This window comes from Triplophysa rosa, linkage group LG17, assembly GCF_024868665.1.
Source record: "Triplophysa rosa linkage group LG17, Trosa_1v2, whole genome shotgun sequence".
NCBI lineage: Eukaryota > Metazoa > Chordata > Actinopteri > Cypriniformes > Nemacheilidae > Triplophysa > Triplophysa rosa.
Genome location: NC_079906.1, coordinates 13,401,826 through 13,424,752, shown reverse-complemented (window position 1 = coordinate 13,424,752; position 22,927 = coordinate 13,401,826). Strand labels below are relative to the sequence as shown.

General features: G+C 39.3%; 2 protein-coding genes across 4 annotated transcripts; both read left to right on the top strand.

Annotated features, from left to right (window-relative positions):
- The first annotated feature begins 417 nt into the window (after nucleotides 1-417).
- arih2 (ariadne homolog 2 (Drosophila)) lies at nucleotides 418-8,110 on the top strand. Of its 2 annotated transcripts, none has more exons than XM_057356314.1 (15): nucleotides 418-554; nucleotides 2,635-3,059; nucleotides 3,235-3,302; nucleotides 3,500-3,572; nucleotides 4,061-4,202; nucleotides 4,330-4,451; nucleotides 5,319-5,428; nucleotides 5,532-5,649; nucleotides 5,814-5,864; nucleotides 5,987-6,008; nucleotides 6,094-6,245; nucleotides 6,617-6,760; nucleotides 7,080-7,148; nucleotides 7,282-7,389; nucleotides 7,478-8,110. In XM_057356314.1, the coding sequence occupies exons 2-15, from the start codon at nucleotides 2,829-2,831 to the stop codon at nucleotides 7,547-7,549; spliced, it is 1,482 nt and encodes a 493-aa protein (XP_057212297.1). In that variant the 5' UTR covers nucleotides 418-554; nucleotides 2,635-2,828; the 3' UTR covers nucleotides 7,550-8,110. The 2 variants fall into 2 exon arrangements, with proteins under 2 accessions (XP_057212297.1, XP_057212296.1); XM_057356313.1 differs by having other exon boundaries at nucleotides 418-558.
- Nucleotides 8,111-8,875: 765 nt separating this feature from the next.
- On the top strand, nucleotides 8,876-22,313 carry impdh2 (IMP (inosine 5'-monophosphate) dehydrogenase 2). Of its 2 annotated transcripts, XM_057356310.1 has the most exons (16): nucleotides 8,876-9,274; nucleotides 12,518-12,566; nucleotides 12,689-12,790; nucleotides 13,064-13,138; nucleotides 13,413-13,619; nucleotides 13,693-13,780; nucleotides 14,151-14,350; nucleotides 14,443-14,533; nucleotides 14,613-14,708; nucleotides 15,462-15,533; nucleotides 17,730-17,873; nucleotides 18,256-18,400; nucleotides 18,736-18,879; nucleotides 19,197-19,280; nucleotides 19,407-21,015; nucleotides 21,456-22,313. In XM_057356310.1, exons 1-15 carry the CDS (start codon nucleotides 9,177-9,179, stop codon nucleotides 19,426-19,428), a joined length of 1,617 nt encoding a protein of 538 aa, XP_057212293.1. In that variant the 5' UTR covers nucleotides 8,876-9,176; the 3' UTR covers nucleotides 19,429-21,015; nucleotides 21,456-22,313. The 2 variants fall into 2 exon arrangements, with proteins under 2 accessions (XP_057212293.1, XP_057212294.1); XM_057356311.1 differs by lacking the exon at nucleotides 15,462-15,533 and having other exon boundaries at nucleotides 8,878-9,274; nucleotides 21,456-22,305.
- The last annotated feature ends 614 nt before the right edge of the window (nucleotides 22,314-22,927 follow it).

Sequence of the window (22,927 nt, the reverse complement as noted above, 5' to 3'; positions counted from 1 at the left end):
TGCAGTGCACTTTTTGTTCATTTTGACAGAGCTTTCTCCACTTTTGACCATGAAATAGTTAATACTGGTAAACATTTTGTAATTTACCTCCAACCCGTCCACATGTAGTTTGTATCATTTAGGTTTCATCTAAGTGACATTAAATGTGTGGGTCTTTTCCTAATTCTTCAAACAAATGTAGTACATACTATTTCAAAATGAAGGTTAACAAAGTTTTATGGCGTAACGAGGTCGCTTGTCTTTGCACATGCATTACACATTGTAAATCATGGTTCTTGTTTTGTTGACCTACATTTGCATGAGAACGTGCTTTGTGTGTTTGACTGTAAGTATGCATGTCAGTTATGCCGGAGTGTGTGGCCACTCCTCAGCAAGTAACGAGTCTATTCAGTGTGGAAAACAGGCTCACTCGGACGGACACGGAAGTGACGACGCACTAGAATCCCCCCATACTTCCGATCTGCTGCGATTGCGACTCATCTACGCGAACTGATCTGATCTCTGTCCGAAGATCTCTCTTCAGCTAGCGTCGACAAGCGACCCGACGCGGTCCGGTAGGTAAGTAAAGTACGCGTGTTATGTATGGTCGGGGGCTGTTAGCAATCGGAGCGACGGCTTTATCGAAGGGACCAAAACGGCCTTGTTTACACACGAATCCCCGAGCTGGCGTGAGCGTTGGTGGTTGACTGCGAATAAAGCTCTTAAAGCTACAATAACGACACATGCAATAACTTTTACGAGTTCGCACCGACTTGTGCTTTTTAAACTGTGTGGTTCACGTATTAATACAACGGATATCAAGTGGGGGAGCGAGATGACTGCGCATCGATCGCGGTGCTGTATTGTGTGCTGATCTAAAGAGAAGCAACAGCTGGTGCGGGCCGATTCGTGTGGAGTAAACAAAGCATCTACACGGTCAGTACCGTGAGTTTGCAATCCTCTGCCTGCCTCCCCCTCCCAATCCGCCCTACCTCGCCGCACCTAAACCGTGATCTGTAACCTCTCCGCTGAGTGACTGATATTATTCGTATACCACCCACAGCGCCGGGCGCTATTTATAGCCTCGTGGAATGTGAGGGACAGACAGTCACGAGCGTGTGGGACTGGGCCAGGTCGTCCCATAACCGGCCAGCATCCTCGGTTGCACTGTGCAATGTGCGTGTTTATAGTGACAATCTGTGATTGTAATCACATCAACAGGCGCGCGCGCACAGTTCTGATCTCTCTGATCGTCACGCGCGCAGTCACGCGGCCTTCCCTGCTCCTGCTGTCTGGTCGGTAGGGCTGTCTGTCGGTACGCAGTGTAATCCGTTGAAAGGGATCGCTAAGCCGCTCTTCGTGAGTTTATGATTGTCTAAAGTGTAAAGAGATGTTTGTTATTAACATTGAGACAGACAACTTTAAACACAACCTTCAGATGTAATGTTCAGGTTTGTAGATTAAAGAAAGGTTCCTTGACCAGAGGTTCAAGCTTAGCGAATATCATTGACCCCATGAAGTTGAGGACATTCGCAAGGCAACTTAAAACCCCAGTCAAATGTTTTGTCCTTTTCCCATTTCTTTCCCAAAGGAACATTGAAAAATACCACAGCTTTATGGCAGATATCATGATTAAACTGTGGTTACTGTAATAAAACTGTGGTAAATGTAAAAAAAAAACATGGAAAAAAACATGATTTTTTTTAAAGAGAACTTAAGGGGACAGTCGCATCATTCGAAGTTCTGTTATTCGCTGATAACCACTCAAAACTAATAACACAGGGTCATCCAGGTACTGCATGTCATTTTGACTGGTGTAGTTTAAAGTCCCAGTGAAATAAAAAATGACAATGCCTATTTTTTCATGAAATATTGCAGCGTTAACTGTAAGTAGTTTATCAATGTGGGTCATTGTCTTTTTAAAATGTGTGTGCCCTCATAATCTTTAGTTACAATCTGAAAATGTACTTCCTTCCTGTAATGACTATCCATCTTAAATGACGTTTGTTAGACGGCTTGGGCGGAGCATCCGTTAAGTCCTCCCCTTCAACTGTCAGTCTGCTGCCAGTTCCATTTCGAAATTCAACGGCTGTTTTTATACATCCAGTCAAATCGCAGAGAAAGACGAAAGCCACGCCCACTAATTTGGATGTCCAAATTAACTTTTTTCAGGAAATGGTAAAACACTGTACTTTTTAAATGATTAAGTACGGTGTTGACAAAGTTGACAAGCACTTTTTAATACTTTTTGTTGGTTAGATATTTGCAAAACCTAGTGACAAACATAAAGAGTGACTAATAGTAATGATTTAGGGCAAAAATGACAAAATATGGAGATACAAGGTTTCAGAAGGTCAGCAGCGACATTTGAGATTCTATTTAAAAAAAGATTAAACCAAATAACATGTTTGAACTTTGTGTCTTCTGTTAGAACTGAAAGGAAACAGGTTTTCCTTGTGGAAGGTCTGCATTCATAACAAATTAACTAATAAAACGTTTTGAATTAATATTGTGTGTCCAAAAATGTACTCATAAGCTATGTAGGCATGTTAGTAGCATGATCATGTGCAGCTAGCCAGTTGTTATTGCAAAATAAACCCCATAAGTGTGATACAAGACCCTTCATGTCGGGGATGTTTTTTTATTCTCTTACAGTATTTCTTCCCCCCTCCAAGCTTATCCTTGTTGTATTCCTGATGAGTGACGGGGAGTGTGATTTCTTCTGCTTCTTTCGTTGCTGCTAAAAACCACAAGGCCCCCTGGGATTTGTGGTCCAGTCTGGGGCAGAGGGCAGCAGCTCAGAAGCTGCTGTTTGGTGGAGAGCGGCTGTCAGTCAGGCCCAGAGGGCTATGTCTGTGGACATGAGTAGCCAAGCCTCAGATAGTAATGATGAGTTCGTTGATGATGACGACGAAGATGCCGCGGAGGGAGACATCAAATATTATTACGATAACCTTGATGAAGACGTGGTCATAGAAGAACCGTTTGACCCAGAAGAATATCAGTTCAACTGTTTGACATACAGAGAAAGCCAGAGGGTACTAACTGAAGAAGTCAACAATGTAGCTAGCACCCTGAAGGTGCGTGAATGAAGGACATGCTGTGTGTTTTGACAGACCCTTTTATGACTATGTCTAGAGGGGATGTTTGGCATGTTTGATGTATACTAAGATTACTTTAACTCTGTGTGCATATAAGAGTATGTTTTCAATATGTTATTTGTATAGATTGTGGTGAATTACTCTTTTTCTTTAGGTGTCACCAGCTGTAGCCAAACTGGTCCTTGTACATTTTCACTGGCAGTTGTCACAAATACTCGAAAGGTAATTTAAGACAGTAAAACACTTTGTGGGTAGTTGACAACCATCTAAGTAATGGTGACCTCATAGAATACACACATTCACTCATACATTCTTTATTTTGAATGTATAAGCTTGATATGGAAATTCATGAACATGTTATTTTGTCAACTATGAACTATATCTGTCTTAATCTGTGGGTTTCTTTTTTGCGTTTTAAGGTATAAGTCAAATTCTTCTCAGTTGCTATGTGAGGCTCTCGTCCAGAGCACAAGCACCTGCAGATCTCTCACTGTAAGTCAGAATAATGTGCTTTTAGATATAGGAACATACATTTAGAGGGATTGTTTACCCAAAAATGACAATTCTGTCATCATTTATTCTTTCATACACAAAAGATATGTTGAAGAATTTTTGTAACACCATGGACTACCATAATAGGAAAGAATATTACCATGGTAGTCTAAAATGCCCTAGAAATGATTGTTTTCCCACATTCTTCAAAATATCTTCTTTTGTGTTCAGCAGAACGAAGAAATTCATACAGGTTTTAAACAACTCGAGGGTGAAATATCCCTTTAAATTGGCTTGCAACGTTGTGTTTTTCGAGTCCCTTTAAATTCCTAGCTGCTCTTATACTTGAGAAGAATTAGAATGTGGAGTGACACGACAAGCATGAAACTAGCTCAGATATGTAGGTAGTTGTGTGGAAAAGGTCATTATGCTAAATATTGACGTGCTTTGCTTTGTCAATAGCCACATCAACATGTGTGTGTTTTCAGGCTGGGATGTCGCTGCAGTGTGGGGTGTGTCTGCAGCTGGTCCGTCGAGATGCTCTCCTCTCTCTACCTTGTCAGCACTCCTTCTGCAATGCATGCTGGGAGCAGCACTGCACTGTACTTGTCAAAGATGGCGTTGGAGTGGGTGAGTGTGCACATACATCGTTTCAGCATGTGTGAAAGGCTGTGCATCGCTGATCAGTATGAGCTTGTACACAATCAAGATCCTGACACGCTATCTGATCTCTGATATGTATTTTGTGTGCGCATAGAGATTTCCTGTATGGCGCAGGACTGCTCCCTTCGAATGCCAGATGATTTCGTTCTTCCTCTTCTGCCCAGCGAGGAACTGAAGGACAAATACAGACGCTACCTCTTCAGGGACTACGTGGAGGTGTGAGTCGGTCTTATCACATTTTAGAAGGGGTTCCGAGGTTCATCTGATGTCATTATCAAACAGTTTAGTACTGTAATGCTCTATATTTCTTAAAGGGATAGTTCACCCGAAAATGAAAATTCTGTCATCACTCATCCCCCTATTTGGCATTTTTTTAACACAAATGAAGATATTTTGAAGAAAGTTGATAACCGAACGGTGCCGGCACCCATTCACTTCTTTTGTATGGACACAAAACCAATGTTGTAGGCTGAACTAAAGCACCCATTGCCAACAAAACACAGACATCAGTTTCACTCACCGCATGCGGTTCATGTCCGGCATCTTAGCGCTGGGGCGGCTCCATATATCACTTTCAAACGATCTCCAAATCCAGTGTTATATCCACCATTTATATAACATTCATCACCCAATTGCAGTGAAACAAACAAACACCTGAACTTCGCGAACGTATGCGCTCTCTCTCTCTCCTGCACACAAGTGAAAGTGATGCCTTCTCCTGCTCTCCTTGCTGCCGCGTGGGCGTGCCGCGTGCTTTTCCGGGAGAATTGTCCAATAAGGGACTAAGAAAAATTGTTACGAAACAGTTTTATATGTTCGAAAAAAACTTTCCGAAACCTGTATGGTCGCTGGGGGAGTGTATCGAGCACAGAAATACTACGTAATACGCCCAACTCGTTTTTTGACAAGTTGACCATGTTAAGCTTGTGAAGACAGCACGTTTAACATTGTAAAGAAGTCAGAATGCATGACACACCATTGCAGCACCCCTTTAATGATCAGGCTTTCTTATTTGGTAAATTTTCAGAAAACACAAGTCATTGATCCGGTATTAACCTGCTCATGTTTCATGTTTGTCTGTAGAGTCACTTCCAGCTGCAGTTGTGTCCTGGTGCTGACTGTCCAATAGTTATACAGGTGCAGAAACCTCGAGCTCGTAGAGTTCAGTGCAGCCGCTGCGGTGAAGTTTTCTGGTATTACACAATCCTGCACACGCATGTTAATTTTCCAAACATTTTATTCCATGTTGTGACAGTATGTACAGCAAGAGGTTTATTTGACTCTGTCTGTCTTCAGTTTTAAGTGCAGACAGATGTATCACGCCCCTACGGACTGCGCTACCATCCGCAAATGGCTGACGAAATGTGCAGATGACTCGGAGACAGCCAACTACATCAGTGCACACACTAAAGACGTAAGAGCAAACACACTAAATATATCAAACACAGAATTTTTATACAAATTTTGCACTCACGTTTTTGTGTCACGGAAACAGAATCAAACTAACAACTCTACCAACTCAGCCAGAGCCGTCTATTGTTCATTTCCTTATATTCTTATGTGCCATTTCCTCCCCAGTGTCCTAAATGCAATATCTGCATTGAAAAGAACGGAGGATGCAACCACATGGTGAGGAGTTGTGATTTGAAGATTAAAAAATTCACACTTAGAGCAAGATACACCTTTAGGTTAATAACAGAAAAAACAATGAGGCTTGTTATAACTGAACTAGTTTTCCTGTCTCTTTTTAGCAATGCTCCAAGTGTAAACATGGTAAGATTGAAAAAAAGTACATGATCGAATTCCTCTGGAAGGGTAAAGTGGTCTTGATTGTAATAATGGTGTTGTGGCTGTATAGATTTCTGCTGGATGTGTCTGGGTGATTGGAAGACTCATGGCAGCGAGTATTACGAGTGCAGTCGCTACAAAGAGAATCCAGACATCGTGAATCAGAGCCAGCAAGCGCAAGCCAGAGAGGCCCTCAAAAAATACCTGTTCTACTTTGAGAGGGTGAGACACAAACAAACTCAAACAAAAAATAGCGTAATAATTATAATTTTTTTAAAGTTGGCTGAAACATACACAAAATATTGTGACAAGCTCGGTCAATAAAAAAGTGTCAGTGCTGTTCAGTCTAATTAATGTGTGCTATGTATCTTGAGCTTGTTGAAGTACCATATTGTTAGCTTGGCAACATGCTTAAGTCAAACTGTTACAGGCAATCACAACCCTTCAACTGGGTTGCGAAGGTGTCAAATCAATTTTTTATAGATCTTGTTACTAAAAAGCACAGTTACATTTCAGAGAGATTTCAACAGACATTTTCCTGTATCAGGACAGTAAGGTATTCATCTGTCAATAACATTTGTGTGTGTGTCCAGTGGGAAAACCACAATAAGAGCATGCAGCTGGAGGCACAGACGTATCAGCGGATCCAGGAGAAGATTCAGGAAAGAGTCATGAACAATCTGGGCACCTGGATTGACTGGCAGTACCTGCTAAATGCTGCCAAGCTACTGGCAAAGGTACAGATTGTTTTGTTAGCAAATGTTTTCATTCATAGGAACTTAATAGTGTGAATAGTCAGTCAACACGTAACTCTCCAGTTTCTGGATCTTTAGCCCAGTTTCTTAACTTTTAGACTATAACAGTCTCATTTCTCCTTCACATTCGTTAACATTTACAGCTAATGCACATAGTAAAAGGCTTTGGATCAAAGCCTCTGCCAAATTCATCAATAAAAACATTTTAAACTGACCTTTAGTTTTTGATTGTTTACTATATTAGTGAGATTTTCAATTATTTTGTCCTAATAAGTACACATTGCATCTGTTCTCTCCATAGTGTCGTTACACACTGCAGTACACTTATCCTTATGCCTACTACATGGAGTCTGGACCCCGCAAAAAACTGGTGAGTAGCTACTTATCCATTCAAAAATATTTTAGTCAAGCAGCAATTGCATTACGCATATGTATGGTGTTTTTCTACCACTGATAATGTAGAACTGAGTAATTTGAAATCTTACATTGCTTATTTTCTATAGTTCGAGTATCAGCAAGCCCAGCTGGAGGCAGAGATCGAGAACCTTTCATGGAAGGTGGAGAGAGCAGATAGTTATGAGAGAGGAGAGCCGAGCGCCAACGATAGAGGGGTAAGAGAGCGAACGAGGGCTAAAAATGTAAAATGAATCATGACAATGTCGAATGAATTTCTAAACCCTTGTTTTTCTCTATCTATAGGATCTGGAAAATCAGATGCACATTGCTGAGCAGAAGAGACGAACGCTGCTGAAGGATTTTCACGACACCTGAACATCCGTCCATTCATTAAATCTGAATCGAGTTGTCTCTTCTCTCAACCGTCTTGCCCCCTCCAAAGATATCCCCCATCCTTTGTCAAAACTCTACACTGCATCTCAAAACGTTTTGTGCATCTCTTTCTTTCTGTTAATCTCGTTCACAGCATCACTTTTAAAGCTGTATTTTCCCCTTTTGTTTATTCTTCATCAATGCCCCTATATTTTTAGGCTTTCTAAACTTAACTCGGCTGCAGGGTTTGAGAATAGCATGATTGTTTCCCAGCGTAGACATGCATACACACATCGCATTTTCACGCCTCTGTGTTGGCTTACATCACACACATATGCGCGTACAGACACTCCAAACACTGTTTAACTCTTCACCTCCATCATTGCTCATTTGGCTTTCTTTCTCGCTTATCATGATTTTTTTTCCTGGAAAAGGCCGTTGATGGTTATATCATTTAAAAAAACTGAAAAATTAAAAAAGATGAAAAATAAATGATGCTGTAATTTTCAACGGTTGTACATTAATACAGAAATAGAGTTACTGAGAGAAAGTTTTTAAACTAGACAGTGGCTCTTGTCTTTTCTTGTGCACACACATACAGAAACCACATCTGAAATGGCATATTTATATTCATAAACTAGTTCAAATTATTATAGACTAAATAACATGAAATAAAACATTATTTTCAAAAAATACCAAATTATATAATTTTTTAATAAGTTATTGTTTCTGTTGATTTGCCAAAATCCCAGTTTTATTTTCATATTTTACTGATACTTGGGTACATTTTTTATCTTTTTTTCTCGATAACAGTAAAGTCACAATGTATTACACTTAACAACACAGAAACAATTATTGAAAATGCTCTGTCTTAAGTACTTACTATTTTGTTTTATGGTGATATTGAGTTATGTATTAAGAAAAAAAACAATAAAAAGTCTTTGAATAATCTTGCTATGCAGTGGAGTTTTGGGAGGCATTGAGTGACAGCGCGCACTGGTTAAGTTTTTGAGCACTGAGTGACAGTGTGCTCTCGCTTGCGGCGATTATTCAGGTCACTTTATAGTTCATGCAAGCTAAATAAAGGCAGCGGCAGAATTTGTGAGATAAAAATAAATTGATGATGTTCTCCGAGAATGTGTCCGCGAGAGATAAGAGAGTGCACCCCTAAACGGTGGTATAAACAACCACCCCACCCTCCAGTTTCTCTAGGTTGAGGATATATGATGATCCTCAGTTTTATCGTACACACGAGGCATCTGACCAACGCAGCTCGCCGAGCGCTCTCGAGTGCCGCTGCGTTACCCGGATGTGACGTACAACGATACCTTATTTATATCGGCGGAACGCGAGGACGTCCTACATTCAGACACGTGTGGTGCTTATGGGCACCACTGAGGAGTTTCAGTCCTAAAAACAAACGCTCGGGTGGGTTTTCTCTCACTCAGACTGGTTAAGCTCAAGCCTCTTTATAGAAGTCTGACGTTTGGCAGCATCTGATGACATTACGGACCGTAAAGGCTGTGTCGGATTGAAGCTCCGAGGTGAACAGAACTTACCGGTCTGTGTGAACACAGGACCCCTGTCTTAAACTGAATACCTCCTGTCAAGGTCTGGACTTTTTTGCACGATGGCCGACTATTTAATCAGCGGACAGACGTGTTATGTGCCTGACGATGGTCTAACGGGGCAGCAACTCTTCAACTGCGGAGACGGCCTTACCTACAAGTATTCGTACCTTACCACCTTGTACTCCCTATTTATTAAATGTTGCAATACACTGTTGTTGTCTGGTCAGCCAGCACCGTAGGTCTTCTCACACTGTAACGTTATGTAGCTTAGCTTAACCTTAAAGCTTTAATAGGCTGATATGATCGCAAACTGACATTAACCGAACAGCATGTACAGGTAGGTGTCGTTGTTGGGTCGTATTGTGTGTGACAGCGCGTTGTGATCTGTTACGCAAATCGCTTTCACGTGGCTTCAGAATGCATGAAACGATCACACAATCCTAATTCACATTCGGTGCCAATTTGAGATGTAAATTTAGAAGGCTAGGTCAGATTGTTAAGACATTTTGGACAGGTTGATATAAATGATACATCTTTCAAACAAATAGAGTCATTACAGCAATGTGTTCAGTCTATTCTTAAGCCACTCACTACCTTGCTTCTGTATCAAAACGAACCACTGTATCCCCAGCCAGGCTTTCTAAACGTGCTATAAATAGAATAAGCTTTGTCAATCATGCTTTTTATATGCTGCGGCTTGTGTGTCCTTGTTTTAGTCTTGGTGCCATGTAAAGTACTGGAGTATAACACCCCACAGTGAAAACTAATAGTGGCAGGTGCAGTCTGGATAGTGCAGTCACATTCCAGAGAGTGGTCAGTTTGATCCAGAATCATCTTCCCGTTTTCTTCCTAGCACAAGCATGAAAGAATCTGTTTACTCTAGACATGAGGTTGCTTTGACATAGGCCTACATGTTTATCATAGAAACAAGGCGTTGCTTGGCACTGGTAGACAACAAGTTAAGTGATATAATTCAGCGGAGCACAGATAAAGAGGCTCAGGAAAAGAACCAAGGGAAATGTAAGGGGTGATTTTGGGGTATGCATCTATGTATGAGATAAGAAAGTTAAAATGAGGACTTTTAAGTGCTGTTAATCAACTTCTGTGCCACCAGTGGCTACAAACAGAACGTTTGCCCTTTAAACAGCATAAAAATGGCTATTTCCTTTCCAACATTTCCTGCTATTGGTCAGCTACCACATTTTGTGGTATATCTTTGAATTTTCTATATACTATGTTTTCAACCTTATCATAGTAAGTATTAAATATAAATACAGTGAGGGAAATCATTATTTGATCCCCTGCTGATTTTGTAAGTTTGCCTGCTTACAAAGAAACGAAGGGTCTATAATTTTTATGGTGGGTTTATTTTAACTGATAGATACAGAATATTAAAAAATCAGGGGAAAAAATGTTATATAAAGGTTATAAATTGATTTGCATTTCAGTCAGTGAAATAAGTATTTGATCCCCGATAAAAAATAACTTTGTACTTGGTGGAGAAACCCTTGTTGGAGAAACCCTTGTTGGCAAGCACATGGGTAAGACATTTCTGATAGTTGGTCACCAGGTTTGCACATGTGTCAGGATACATTTTACTCCACTCCTCTGTAAATCTTTAAGGGTTCTTGGCTGTCGCTCAGCAAATTGGAGTTTTAGCCTCCTTCACAGATTTTCTATAGGACTAGGGTCTAGAGACTGGCTAGGACAAAGGCCCAATCCCAATTCTATTTTCAACCCCTCTGCCTGCCCCTCGCCCCTTCCCCTTGAAACAAAGTGGCAAGGGGAAGGGCTACAAATTTTCCGCTAAGAAATGGCCTGGGACACCACTACTACACTGTTATACGTCATCATATACGTCGTTGCTAGCTCGTTACATCAGAGGACATGCGCCGATGCACCGGGTATATGACATAAAAATATATTTTCTAATATTGTGCAATCATTGCTGTCCGCTAGCAATTTTTTTTGCAAACTTTAAAAGAACATCACCGTAAATACAAACACAATATTGAATGTAACGTACATAAAATGAAAAATTGTCATAAAAGTCCTTATTAATGGCAAAAATGGCAAAAATGTCTCTTAGCCCTTCATTTGAAGTGAGGTCCCGAAAAATCTTTGTTTGAAGGGCTATCTGGCCCTTACCCCTACCCCTCCAACCAAAAGAGAATTGAGACACACCTACCCCTTCATGTGAACACTCCAAACGGAGGGGTAGGGGAAAGTGTAGGGGTAAGGTGTAGAATTGGGATTGGGCCTTAATGTGCTTCTCCTTAAGCCACTCTTTGGTTGTCTTGGTAATATGTTTTGGGTCTTTGTCATGTTAAAGGCACATGCACGACCCATCTTCAGTGATCTAGTTAAGGGGAGAAGGTTCTCGTCCGAGATTTTACGGTACATGGGCCTGTCCCTCAGCCCCTCAATGCGGGGAGTCAATTTTGGTCTCACAGCAGTGCCAGCACTTTCGCCAAAGCCTTTTCTGAATCATTTGTTTCTGAATCAATCAGATGTTCATTGTCAAACTTCAGATAAGCCAGATGGGTCTTCTTGGGCAGGAGGACCTTGCGGGTGCTTCAGGATTTCAATCTATTGTGGCATAGCATGTTACCAATGTTTTGCTACTTTGCTTGCTAACTGTGGTCCCAGCTGTCTTGAAATCATTAACAAGCTTCTTCCGTGTAGTTCTGGGCTGATCTTTAACCTTTCTCATACTCATCTTTACTCCATTGGGGAAATCTTGCAGGGAGCTCCAGACCAAGGGCATTTGATAGTTATTTTGTATTTCTTCTATTTCCAAATAATCACACCAACAGTTGTCTCCTTCTCACCAAGCTTCTGTATGTAGCCTATTCAAGGTTTGTGCAGGTCTACAATCTTGTCCCTGACATCATTTGAAACCTATTTGGTCTGGACCATAGTGGTGGAGAGGTTGAAATGGAAGATACAGATTCTGTTGGCAGGCATCTTTTATATACATACCATACAAATTATATACCCTTCATTTCTTTGTAAGCAGGCAATCTTACAAAATCAGCAGGGGATCAAATAATTATTTCCCTCACTGTATATAAAATAGGCCTACAGTTTTTACTGCAGCTTAATACTTTACTATATATTACATTATATTATAGTAGTATAAATTAACAAAATGGAGTAACTAATTACTATAATATAATACAGTATACAACAATTTACAGAAGTAGTGCACTGAAGTATTTTTCATGTCGGCTGACAGTACAAGCCATGGTCAGATTCATTTTACCATCCTCAGTCTGACTGTGGCAGATATAAGTTTAATTCCTTAGACACATTTTACCTTATATTTGTGAGGTATTTAATGTTTTATTTGTGCATTTTAACAGCTTTATTTTCTTTAATCATTTCTTTTTCTTTTCAGCGATTTCCTGATTTTGCCTGGGTACATTGACTTCACAGCTGACCAGGTGGTAAGTAAAACGAGAAAATCAACCTAGTACTTCACAAAAGACTAAATGACAAATTAAATGTGGATGGAAGGATGCTGGGGCTTGTGAGTCATCACTGGGTTCATCTGATTGGTTCTCTGTAGGACCTGACATCAGCACTGACCAAACAAATCACAATGAAAACTCCGCTGGTCTCATCACCAATGGATACAGTCACAGAGTCTGGAATGGCTATTGCTATGGCGGTAAGAGGAGGAACAAAACTATATCCTAGCAGATGTAAAAATACAGTCTTCTATATTCTTCTATAAAAAGACTCGCCTTGTTGTTTGTAGGGTACATAATACAATGATTATACACATTTTTGTCCACAATAACGTTTTTAAAATGATAATTTTTCTTTTCCCCAACTTACTGTCAACAAAAGAAAATTGCATTTATCAAACTGTTTTATAGCATGACAGAGGTGCATGTCACATGTTGTTTTGTAATGTGCATGTAATGTTGTGTTGCTATAGCTGACAGGTGGAATTGGCTTTATTCATCATAACTGCACACCTGAGTTCCAGGCCAATGAAGTTCGCAAGGTCAAGGTAAGCGTTTGAACATTGCTGTCTGCTTTTTAACTTTGTTTTTTGCTTTTTTCCTCCACTGACTCTTATTATTCCTCTGCTTTGACCCCTACCCTATAGCCATATAACGCCTAAAGAAATCCTCATCTGCTCTGTATCTTTCGCAATCTCTATTTGTTCTGTTGTGCTGTGTTATGCTGAAGTGACTCACACTAGAAAGACCTAATAGAACTGTCCTCATTGTTCCCTCCTTCTGCCACTTCCCACCCTCTTGCTCCACCTCTCGGCCACTTAGAGGTACGAACAAGGTTTCATCACCGATCCAGTGGTGATGAGTCCTAATGAACAGGTTAGGGACGTCTTCCAGGCTAAAGCTCGACACGGTTTTTGTGGTATCCCAATTACGGACAACGGTCAGATGGGCGGACACCTGGTCGGCATCATTTCCTCGCGAGATATCGACTTCCTGAAAGAGACTGAGCATGACCTACCTCTCAGTGAGGTGGGTGGGTCTTATTAAATGGAAGGAGGGGCTAGAGTATTTTCAACTTCGGTTCACAGTATCGCTCTTTCAGGTGATGACAAAGAGGGAGGATCTTGTTGTAGCTCCAGCAGGAGTGACGTTAAAAGAGGCCAATGAAATCCTTCAGAGGAGCAAGAAAGGTATGCAGACGAGGAGCTTTTGTGAAAATTATTTTCTTAAAGGCATAGTTCACTCAAAAAGAAAATTCTGTCATCATTTACTCATCCTCTTTTAATTTGAAACCTGTATGACTGTCTTCAGCAGAATACAAAAGAAGATATTTTGAAGAATGATGGTAACTGAACGGCGGTACCCATTGACTAGCATTGGTTTTGTGTTGATACAATAGAAGTTAATAGGTACCGCCGTTGATCGGTTACCAACATTCTTCAAAATATCTTCTTTGGTGTTCTAACAAGAGGGTAAATAAATGATGACAAAAATTTGGGGTAAACTATCTCTTTTAACACCCATGCTGTCCTCCTCACACTCCGTGTTTGCTGTCTATAGGTAAGCTTCCTATAGTGAATGAGGAAGGAAATTTGGTGGCCATCATCGCTCGGACAGATCTGAAGAAGAACAGAGATTTCCCGCTGGCCTCAAAAGACTTGCTTAAACAGCTGCTTTGTGGCGCCGCCATCGGAACGCACAACGACGACAAATACAGACTGGATCTGCTGGTGCAAGCTGGTGTGGATGTAGTTGTCCTGGTAAGCGTGTTTGTGTTGTTTCTTCCTCATGAATCAATAAAAAGTAAACCGTCGGTGTTCTTATTTTGTGTCACATTTTGTCTTGCCTTTAGGACTCGTCACAAGGAAACTCCATCTTTCAGATTAATATGATTAAGTACATAAAGGAGAAATATCCCAATCTACAAGTCATCGGCGGCAACGGTTAGTTTAATATGCACCCAAACTCTCAAACTCACACCTGTAAACGCACTATAAACACACCCGTTTATCTCTGTCACAGTGGTGACTGCGGCTCAGGCGAAGAATCTAATCGATGCAGGAGCGGATGCCCTGCGAGTGGGAATGGGCAGCGGCTCCATCTGCATCACTCAAGAAGGTCAGTTCACCAATCTTATGCTTTGCCGCCCGCCCCTCAGCCAATCACAGGCTGTGTTTTCATATCCTAAACCTCCAATATTAGGAGGCAAGAACCAAACTCTCATCCACTTTAACATAAAGCAGTACAGAAGATCTAATAAATATTATGCTTTAAGGTCATTATGCAGATTAACTCATAAATGGCACACGCCCTCCCCCCACTTTTTCCTTTTTTGGGGGTTTTAGCATCTGTGGAGAAAAATATTTGTTTGTTAGTATTATTCCATATGCTGTGGGTTTGTGTAAAATAATATTTGTGTGTCCACAAGTGTGCGTTGCCGTTTATACATATGCCGCTTGTGTTGTGTCTAAATGATAGAGGTATAGAAGTGAAGGCTTTTCTTTAGTCCATTTCTTTTAACTCTTTTTTTTTTTCAGTTTTCTTTCCACCTTTGGCGTATTTTCTTTCTCATTTTCCCGTTGTTAGCTTTTCCAGTGCTCTCTTTTATCAGCTCTGTTCTAAAACCTCTTTAAAAATAGTTAAGCACTATTAAACATTGATTATTTTATCTACTTTTGATACAAACTATATTTGCATGCTTTGAATTTTACACCACTGCATAAACATTTATGCATTTGTTCAAAGTTGAGTCACAGGAAAGCGATGCAACAATTAGGACCACATGCATTCGTAGGTTTTTAAAGCAGAGCTGTTGTGTGTTTTTAGTGTCTTTCTCTGTGTATATACCTTCCTATAATTTTCTCTCTTTAGCACCTCTCAGTATTCCTCCTGGTTTAAAGCTCCACAGCCCCAAAACCCCAACTACTGTTACGGGATACTCCAGTAAGTCCCTCCCCCTGATCCTCATGAAGAGATCCCATTGGCTCACTAGCTCACTCTGCCTGCCCCTTCCCACAGCCTGCTGCATTGATTGGTTAATGGCTCTGCATCAGTAGAAGTAGTTGCTGGTTTTTGGGGTTTTGGAGGCTTGTCATTTTCTGACTAACCTGTCAGTAATGGCGTTTGGCACTTCCTCTGACCTAAGTCTGTTACTCAGAATTCATCATTAAAATTAAAGGAGTAGTTCACTATAAAATTTTAATTTCATGATAATTCACTCACCCACATGTCATATAAGCTGTCCGTGTGTTTGTTTCTTCTGTCTAAAACAAATTGAGGCTTTTGAGGAAAGGTTTCGTGGGTTCTTATCCATATAATGCATTTCAACGGGGGCTGTTGGTTAAGGTCCAAATTTCAGTTTCATCGCAGCTTCAAAAAACTCTACACGACACCAGCCGATGAATTGGGATGTTGTCTGGCGAAACGATTGATAATTTTCCAAGAAAACTAAATAATTATATACTTTTTAAACATAAATATATGGCTTGCTCTGCCTAGGAGTGCCTCGCATTCACGACGTACTCTGTAATCACCTTGGAAAGGTCACACGTGATGTAAGCGGTGTTGCGACCCAGTGTTTACGAGTGTGGAGAAAGAAGACCGTTCAAAAAATGTGGATGTTGAATGACACGTTATATGTCTTTGTGCAAGATCATCAGAGTCATCAGGGATGTTTAAATCTTTTGAAATATACGTCGCGCGTAACCTTTCCAACGTGATTGTGTAATATGAAAGTCGTGGCGCATCCTGGAGGACATCTGAGGCAGAGCAAGTCATATTTGTTTAAAAAGTATTGTCATTTCAAACCTTTATGACTTTCTTTCTTCTGCAAAACACAATAGAAGATATTTTGAAGAAAGCTAGTAACCGAACAGCACTGGCCCCCCATTCACTTCTGTTGTATGGACACAAAACCATTGCAAGTGAATGGGGGCCAGTTAACAACATTCTTCAAAATACCTTATTTTGTGTTCTTATTTTGTGTCATACAGGTTTGAAATGACAAGAGGGTGAGTAAATTATGACAGAATTTTTATTTTGGGGTGAACTTTCACTTTAAGGAGAACTCGTTTTTATAAAATTGAAGACAATATTACTTCTGAGAAAACAGAAGACATTTTTTCTTTTTCATATGCCACTTGGTTTATTTTTTATTTATGCAAATAAAAATTTATTTTTTAAATACCTGATAAAGGCCCCAGAAAGAGTGCTATAGCATATGAAATGGAATTGATTCTTCCCATTGACAATGCACAGATAGCTGAGAGTTTTAAAGTGACATTTATTACTATAGAAAGTTTTAGTTTTCAGTATTTTGTGCTCATCAGTTAAAGTCACTACTTTTTTTCTTTATGTCGTTTCTTCCTTAAAAATTGAATGAGTAATAAACAAATTGTGGGTAGAGTGTGACAGATAACAGAAATGGCTTGTGGATAGTATTAGTGTTGTTTAGCTTGGCTGAAGTCAATAACTATTCTCGTTCAACTCTTTTCTGTCTGTTTATTCCTGTATTCTCTTACGTCTTCGTAATATTAAAGGCCTTGATTCATTTTTCAGTAATTTTTTGTTTGCAGTTTATATGAATATTTTACTTTCGTTGAATGCAGAAAGAGATTTAGATTTCATTTTTTCCTGGTTTGCCTTGTCCATCCAAACATATTCTTGTTGTCACAGACTTGCAGAGGCTTTGCTGATAAAACTCTTCTCCTGTCAATATCTCTGATTGATTATACAATTTCACAGTCTACATCTTTGTATACTGCTGACCATTCGATTCAACCATTTGTCTTTGAGCTCAGTGAGGTTCAGACAATTGGTATGTTTTTAATATTTTGTTTTGCTTAAAACACAGTTTGAGTCCCAGTTTCTTGCACTTTAATCATGCATAATCCAGTAATCGGCACTGACTGAGGTCACATGACTGCATGAGTACCAACAACACTGATGTGTGCACATGTCTTTGTGTGACTATATGCTAAACAGTATATCAGTGGAACATGACATTTTTCATTTAAAAGTTAATCATTTTACATTTTGTAGAATATGCACAAGTAAATAAAACAGATTCTATGTTTTATGTATTCTGAATTGAATCTATAGGTTATTTGTAATGAAATCTTTCTATTTCTCTTCTCACAGTGCTGGCGTGTGGAAGGCCACAGGCTACAGCGGTGTATAAGGTATCAGAATATGCCCGGCGGTTTGGTGTTCCTGTGATCGCTGATGGGGGAATTCAGACAGTTGGACACGTTGCTAAAGCTCTTGCACTGGGCGCATCTACAGGTGAAACGCACGTCTGCACTTTTCTAATTTAATAAAATATGTATTTTATTAGCATAACAACTTGATTGAAAATTTCAGACTTTCTTAGAATAGCACTCCATCTACAGTATGCAAGTTTGTTCAAATCTCGAATGATTCATGTTATTACAACATTTTGTAAACAAGGAAAATCTGACCTATTGTAGCTTTACAGTCAAACACGGTCAATGTCACTAATTTGTTTGCATTTGTATAGCAACCTGAATAAAGCAGAATCTTTAATATTTTTTATTTATTTTATAGAATAGTCCTAAAACTTTTGATATTACAAAGTGGCCTCAGACTTTTAAAACTCCACTGTACTGGATTGAAGCTCAATTCTTTTTATCTATTTCTATTTCAGTTATGATGGGGTCATTGCTAGCTGCCACCTCTGAAGCTCCTGGTGAATATTTCTTTTCGGATGGGATCCGTCTGAAAAAGTACAGAGGGATGGGCTCGCTGGACGCCATGGACAAAAACCTCGGCTCACAGACCAGATACTTCAGGTATTACATATTAATGATGAATATGCATTGCATTGTTTATTCACAAATTACAGATTCCACTTCCCTATTAAACAGCTTCACTACCCACAAAACCATAAAGCAGTTTTAAAAGTGTTTAAGCTAAGAATAATAATTAAGGATGATTTTACTCAAATGGTGTACTGATAAAGCAGTTGTTCATTGATAATAAACATATATTTAAGCTGCCGTTTTTTGGAGCATTTTAAGTATGCTGTATTTTCCAGTGAAGTGCTGTTTTATTAACCAAGATGTGCATTTAAACTGTTTTCACTCATTTCCTGTCTTATTCACTCGCTCTCTCATCTTTCTAACAGTGAAAGTGATAAGATTAAAGTTGCTCAGGGAGTTTCAGGGGCAGTTCAGGATAAAGGCTCCATCCATAAGTTTGTTCCATATCTCCTCGTTGGAATACAGCATTCCTGCCAAGACATCGGAGCAAAAAGCCTGACACAGCTGAGGTACACGGCAACACGCTAATAACTCGCACACCTGCAAATATGCATTTAAAGGTGAAGGTGCCATTTCTGGCCCACTAGTAACACCAAATGGCACCTCATAAATAAAACTAATTATTACATACAATCAACATTTTTGAAAACTTTTTTTCAATGAAGAAATTTGTGATACTACTAATATCGAAAATAGTGCATTATATATTTATTTGAGCCCATACTTCACATTTAACCCAGTCATTTATTGCTAGAACACACAAACCACATATTTTAGGTTACTAACAGTCATCATGACTCGTTTTTGTTTCTTTTGTTCATCTCAGGGCGATGATGTATTCTGGTGAATTGAGGTTTGAAAAGAGAACCATGTCCGCTCAGATGGAGGGAGGAGTGCACAGCATGCACAGGTTGTTAAACATGCTCACTTATACAGCTATATAATAATGCATGTTTTAATATTAAATGTTTTTAAATAAAAAATCATTTTTATGTGTCTAAAAGGTGTTTTTTTTTACCTTCTTTTGATCTTTCAGCTATGAGAAGCGCCTTTTTTAAAGAAGAAACCACAGATGCCAGTACATGCACAGCCGATCACACATACGCCATAAACCCCCACTAATGTACTTCCACACGTGCTTTTGCACATACAGACACCCAAACACACTTTAGAACCTCAGCTTCCTCTTTCTCGTCTTCCCGGCCGCCTTTCCTCTGAGCGAGGAGAGAAACTGTGTGTGCTTGCGCGCGTGTGTGTGTGTGTACGTGTGTGTTACATTCGTTTGTGTGGTTGTGAGGTGCACGTGCTCTCTGCTGTATGTATAGGATGCCTTACATGTCAAAAAAGATGTTTATTCATTCATTCGAAAACTTGGAACGTGTCTGGAAATACATTTTTTGCCACAGAGTCTTGTTAAATAAAATGAAATTATATATGTACATGCATCATTTTAAGCAATCAATCAAGACTATCATTCTGAAGAGAAAACAAAATGACCGAGTGTGGTCCATGATCTCTGTGAAACAGGAAGTGTTTATTTTGTTGGATTTTCTGTCTGTTTAGTTTTATAAAGAGACTTGGTAGTTCTGGTTTGGAGTCTGTGTACCTTCATAAAAAATATTGTTATAATTTGTCTAACTTGCATGCTTTTTAACAAGTTAATTTTCAAATTCTGAGTCTGTGGGTGTGTGAGTAGGTGGCTGCTCAACATTGATGTCGGTGCGCTATTCCTCATTTTGCAAGTGACTCTCAAGGGAACCAGGCTTTACCTCCAAAACCACCGGACTTTCCAAACAAGCGTTAACACATGCTCACTAATGGATCCACACCTGGACAGGTTGAGCTTGGAGCTCCAGGTGTCTCCTGATCAGTGAAATATGATATTGATCCGTTAGTGAGCTCAGTCCTGCAGGGACCAGATCTCAACACTTTTATTACAAAACAAAAATGAAATGATTGACAGATCATATGTACGACAGTATTGTCTTTCCTGCAAGCTACAACTGTTAAGTGCTAAAATTGTATTATTTATGGTCTAAAATATTTAGAATTTGAGGAAAATTAATATACATACATGAATAGATTGATTTTCAACATATACTGCAGATTGTGTGAATCAGTCAGAATTCTCCTTCAAGGGATAGTTCACTCAAAAATAAAAATTCAGTCATTGTTTATCCACCCTCATGTCATGCAAAACCTGTAAATGACTCTTCTGTGGAACACCAAAGGAGATATTTTGAGAAAAGTCTTAAAAAAGTGGTTTTGTTTCCATGAAAGTCAATGGGGGCCAATGTTTGGTTACCAGCGTTTCTCAAAATCAGAGTATCTTTAGAGTTAGGTTTGGCATAAAACATTTTTAGATCACTTGCAGAGAATTTTCTTGCCCATCAATTAAGAAGTGAAAAAATACACCTATGATGAATAAGCGAGATGATAGTAAAGATTATGAGAAGGGAGGGGTCAGATTGTTGGCAGCCTAGTGAAGAAGTGAAAGTGAAAATGTTCCTCTGATTTCTAAGGAGGAAGTCAGGAGGTATAAATACGCAAACATTCTCACTGTAACTAACACAAGCCAGAGAGGGAGAGGGAGAGAGAGAGAGAGAGAGATACCATAGGAAGAAATCATGGAATGACAGAAGCAGGTAAAGAATCTGTTTCATCTCTGTTGCATCTCATTTTTACTTGATTTGTATGATAGAAAACTCATTTTAAGCCTAATGTTTTGAGCGTGCTCTCTTTTGTTGTTGATCACAATGATAGTGGATTTCTTTCATTTCTGCTTAAGTTTCTTTCTCTTTCTCTTTGAATTCTTACATTTGTTGTATTTCTTTTATTTGTCAAGTTATGCTTTCTTGCATGATTGTATGTAATTAGAAATAAAGATAACCATCTAGATGTAATCGTTCCAGATTTTCACTGTATTTTGTCTTTAAAATAGAACAAGAAATTCAAAGACCAATATCATTCAATCATTACCTATATGACCATGATGCTGTGATATTTAACATGGTAGTTTGAAGCTTCATATTTTTAGTTCCTCCTTTCATTTGACTTCATGTTAATCGTGTCTTTTATTATACAGGTTAATCTCTCGTGATCAACTCCCGCCCCCTCCTTCTGTCTCTCTCTCAGGCTCCTTTCTGATAGGGAACAGGTTTTTCAGGCACAAGTTTCCAGATGAAACCAGATAAATAAACAAGTTTATCATTTTGCAGACACCAAACTTGTTTGTGGTACAAGGTGACAATAATTTTCACTCGATGTATCGAGGTTAAAAGTGTGATTGCAATATTGTTAAATGACAAATGTGTTTGTTTTCAGAGTGTCCGGGAATTGGTCACAGCAGTCTGGGTGGTAACGGAACCCATAATGCAGCTGTTTGCTTGATTGACAGCTGGGTATGGATTCCGTGCCCCTCCTTACATGCAGTAGGAAAATTCTGGATTGATGAGAATGTGAAGTGTATGAATTTTACTTGTCACTGAATTGTGTTTTTAAACATAGATATAAGCTGTTTCAGAAATGTGTTAGTGTAAATAGGCCTAACTGTGTGTGTGTGTGTGTGTGTGTGTGTGTGTGTGCGTGCGTGCGTGCGTGCGTGCGTGCGTGCGTGCGTGCTTAACTATTTGTGCGGCGGTGTATATATACCTGAGTACTGATGTTGCTCTGGAATGACACGTTTTCTCCCGGATCGCCAGCAATGTTTCGCCACCGGGAATTTCGTGTCAACCAAGATTAACATTACAGATCTTGCAATCACAGACCTTTAGCAAAGCACCAATCACAGCACCACTAATTGCCTTTATATTGTACTTCAAATAAACATTTTGTTTTAGTATCATCATTTGTTGTCTTGTTTTTGATTTTTCATTCAAACTGCTTAAGAAGTGTTATCTAGGCACATGACAGAGGTTTTTATTTTCATTCTATGACTGATCTTGAGCAAGTTTGGGATGGTTACTTTGACCACAGGATACTGTTTTGCTGACTTGTGACTCCAACCCAAGTTTCGTACCCACATGATTTTTGAGACATGAAATCTCAAACTCAGCACAACTTTTCAAAGGCACGGCCAAAAACCACCATTCTAAAACACCTCAATATGTAGTGTGCCCAGATCAGGGGCCAGTTGCATAAACAGCCGCTAAATTGTGTTTCTGACTTGCAGTTAGTTAGGACTAATAAGTCTTTTAAATTTTTATTTAGACCAATCTACCTTTTTATGTCACTGACTTTAAGAAGTTATGACCAGTTTTGAAGAAAGAAATGGGATGACTAACTTGTAAGGAACGGAACTATTTATTCTGTTCATTCGCGGAACCGAGGAACACTAAACTAGTAAAGTTTAGTGATTTCATAGTCTGCCTTAAATTTCTTTGTAGCAAATAAAGCAATTTAAATAGAAATATTTTAAATTAAAAAAATTAAACGTATATGAAAATCTTATTTAATCCAAAGAGCCACATTTTACTTTTACTTTCTGTTCTCTTCTAACAAACTTGGTTTCTGCCACAACTAAAATGGCGTCTTTGAAGAGACGGAAAAAATCCAGTG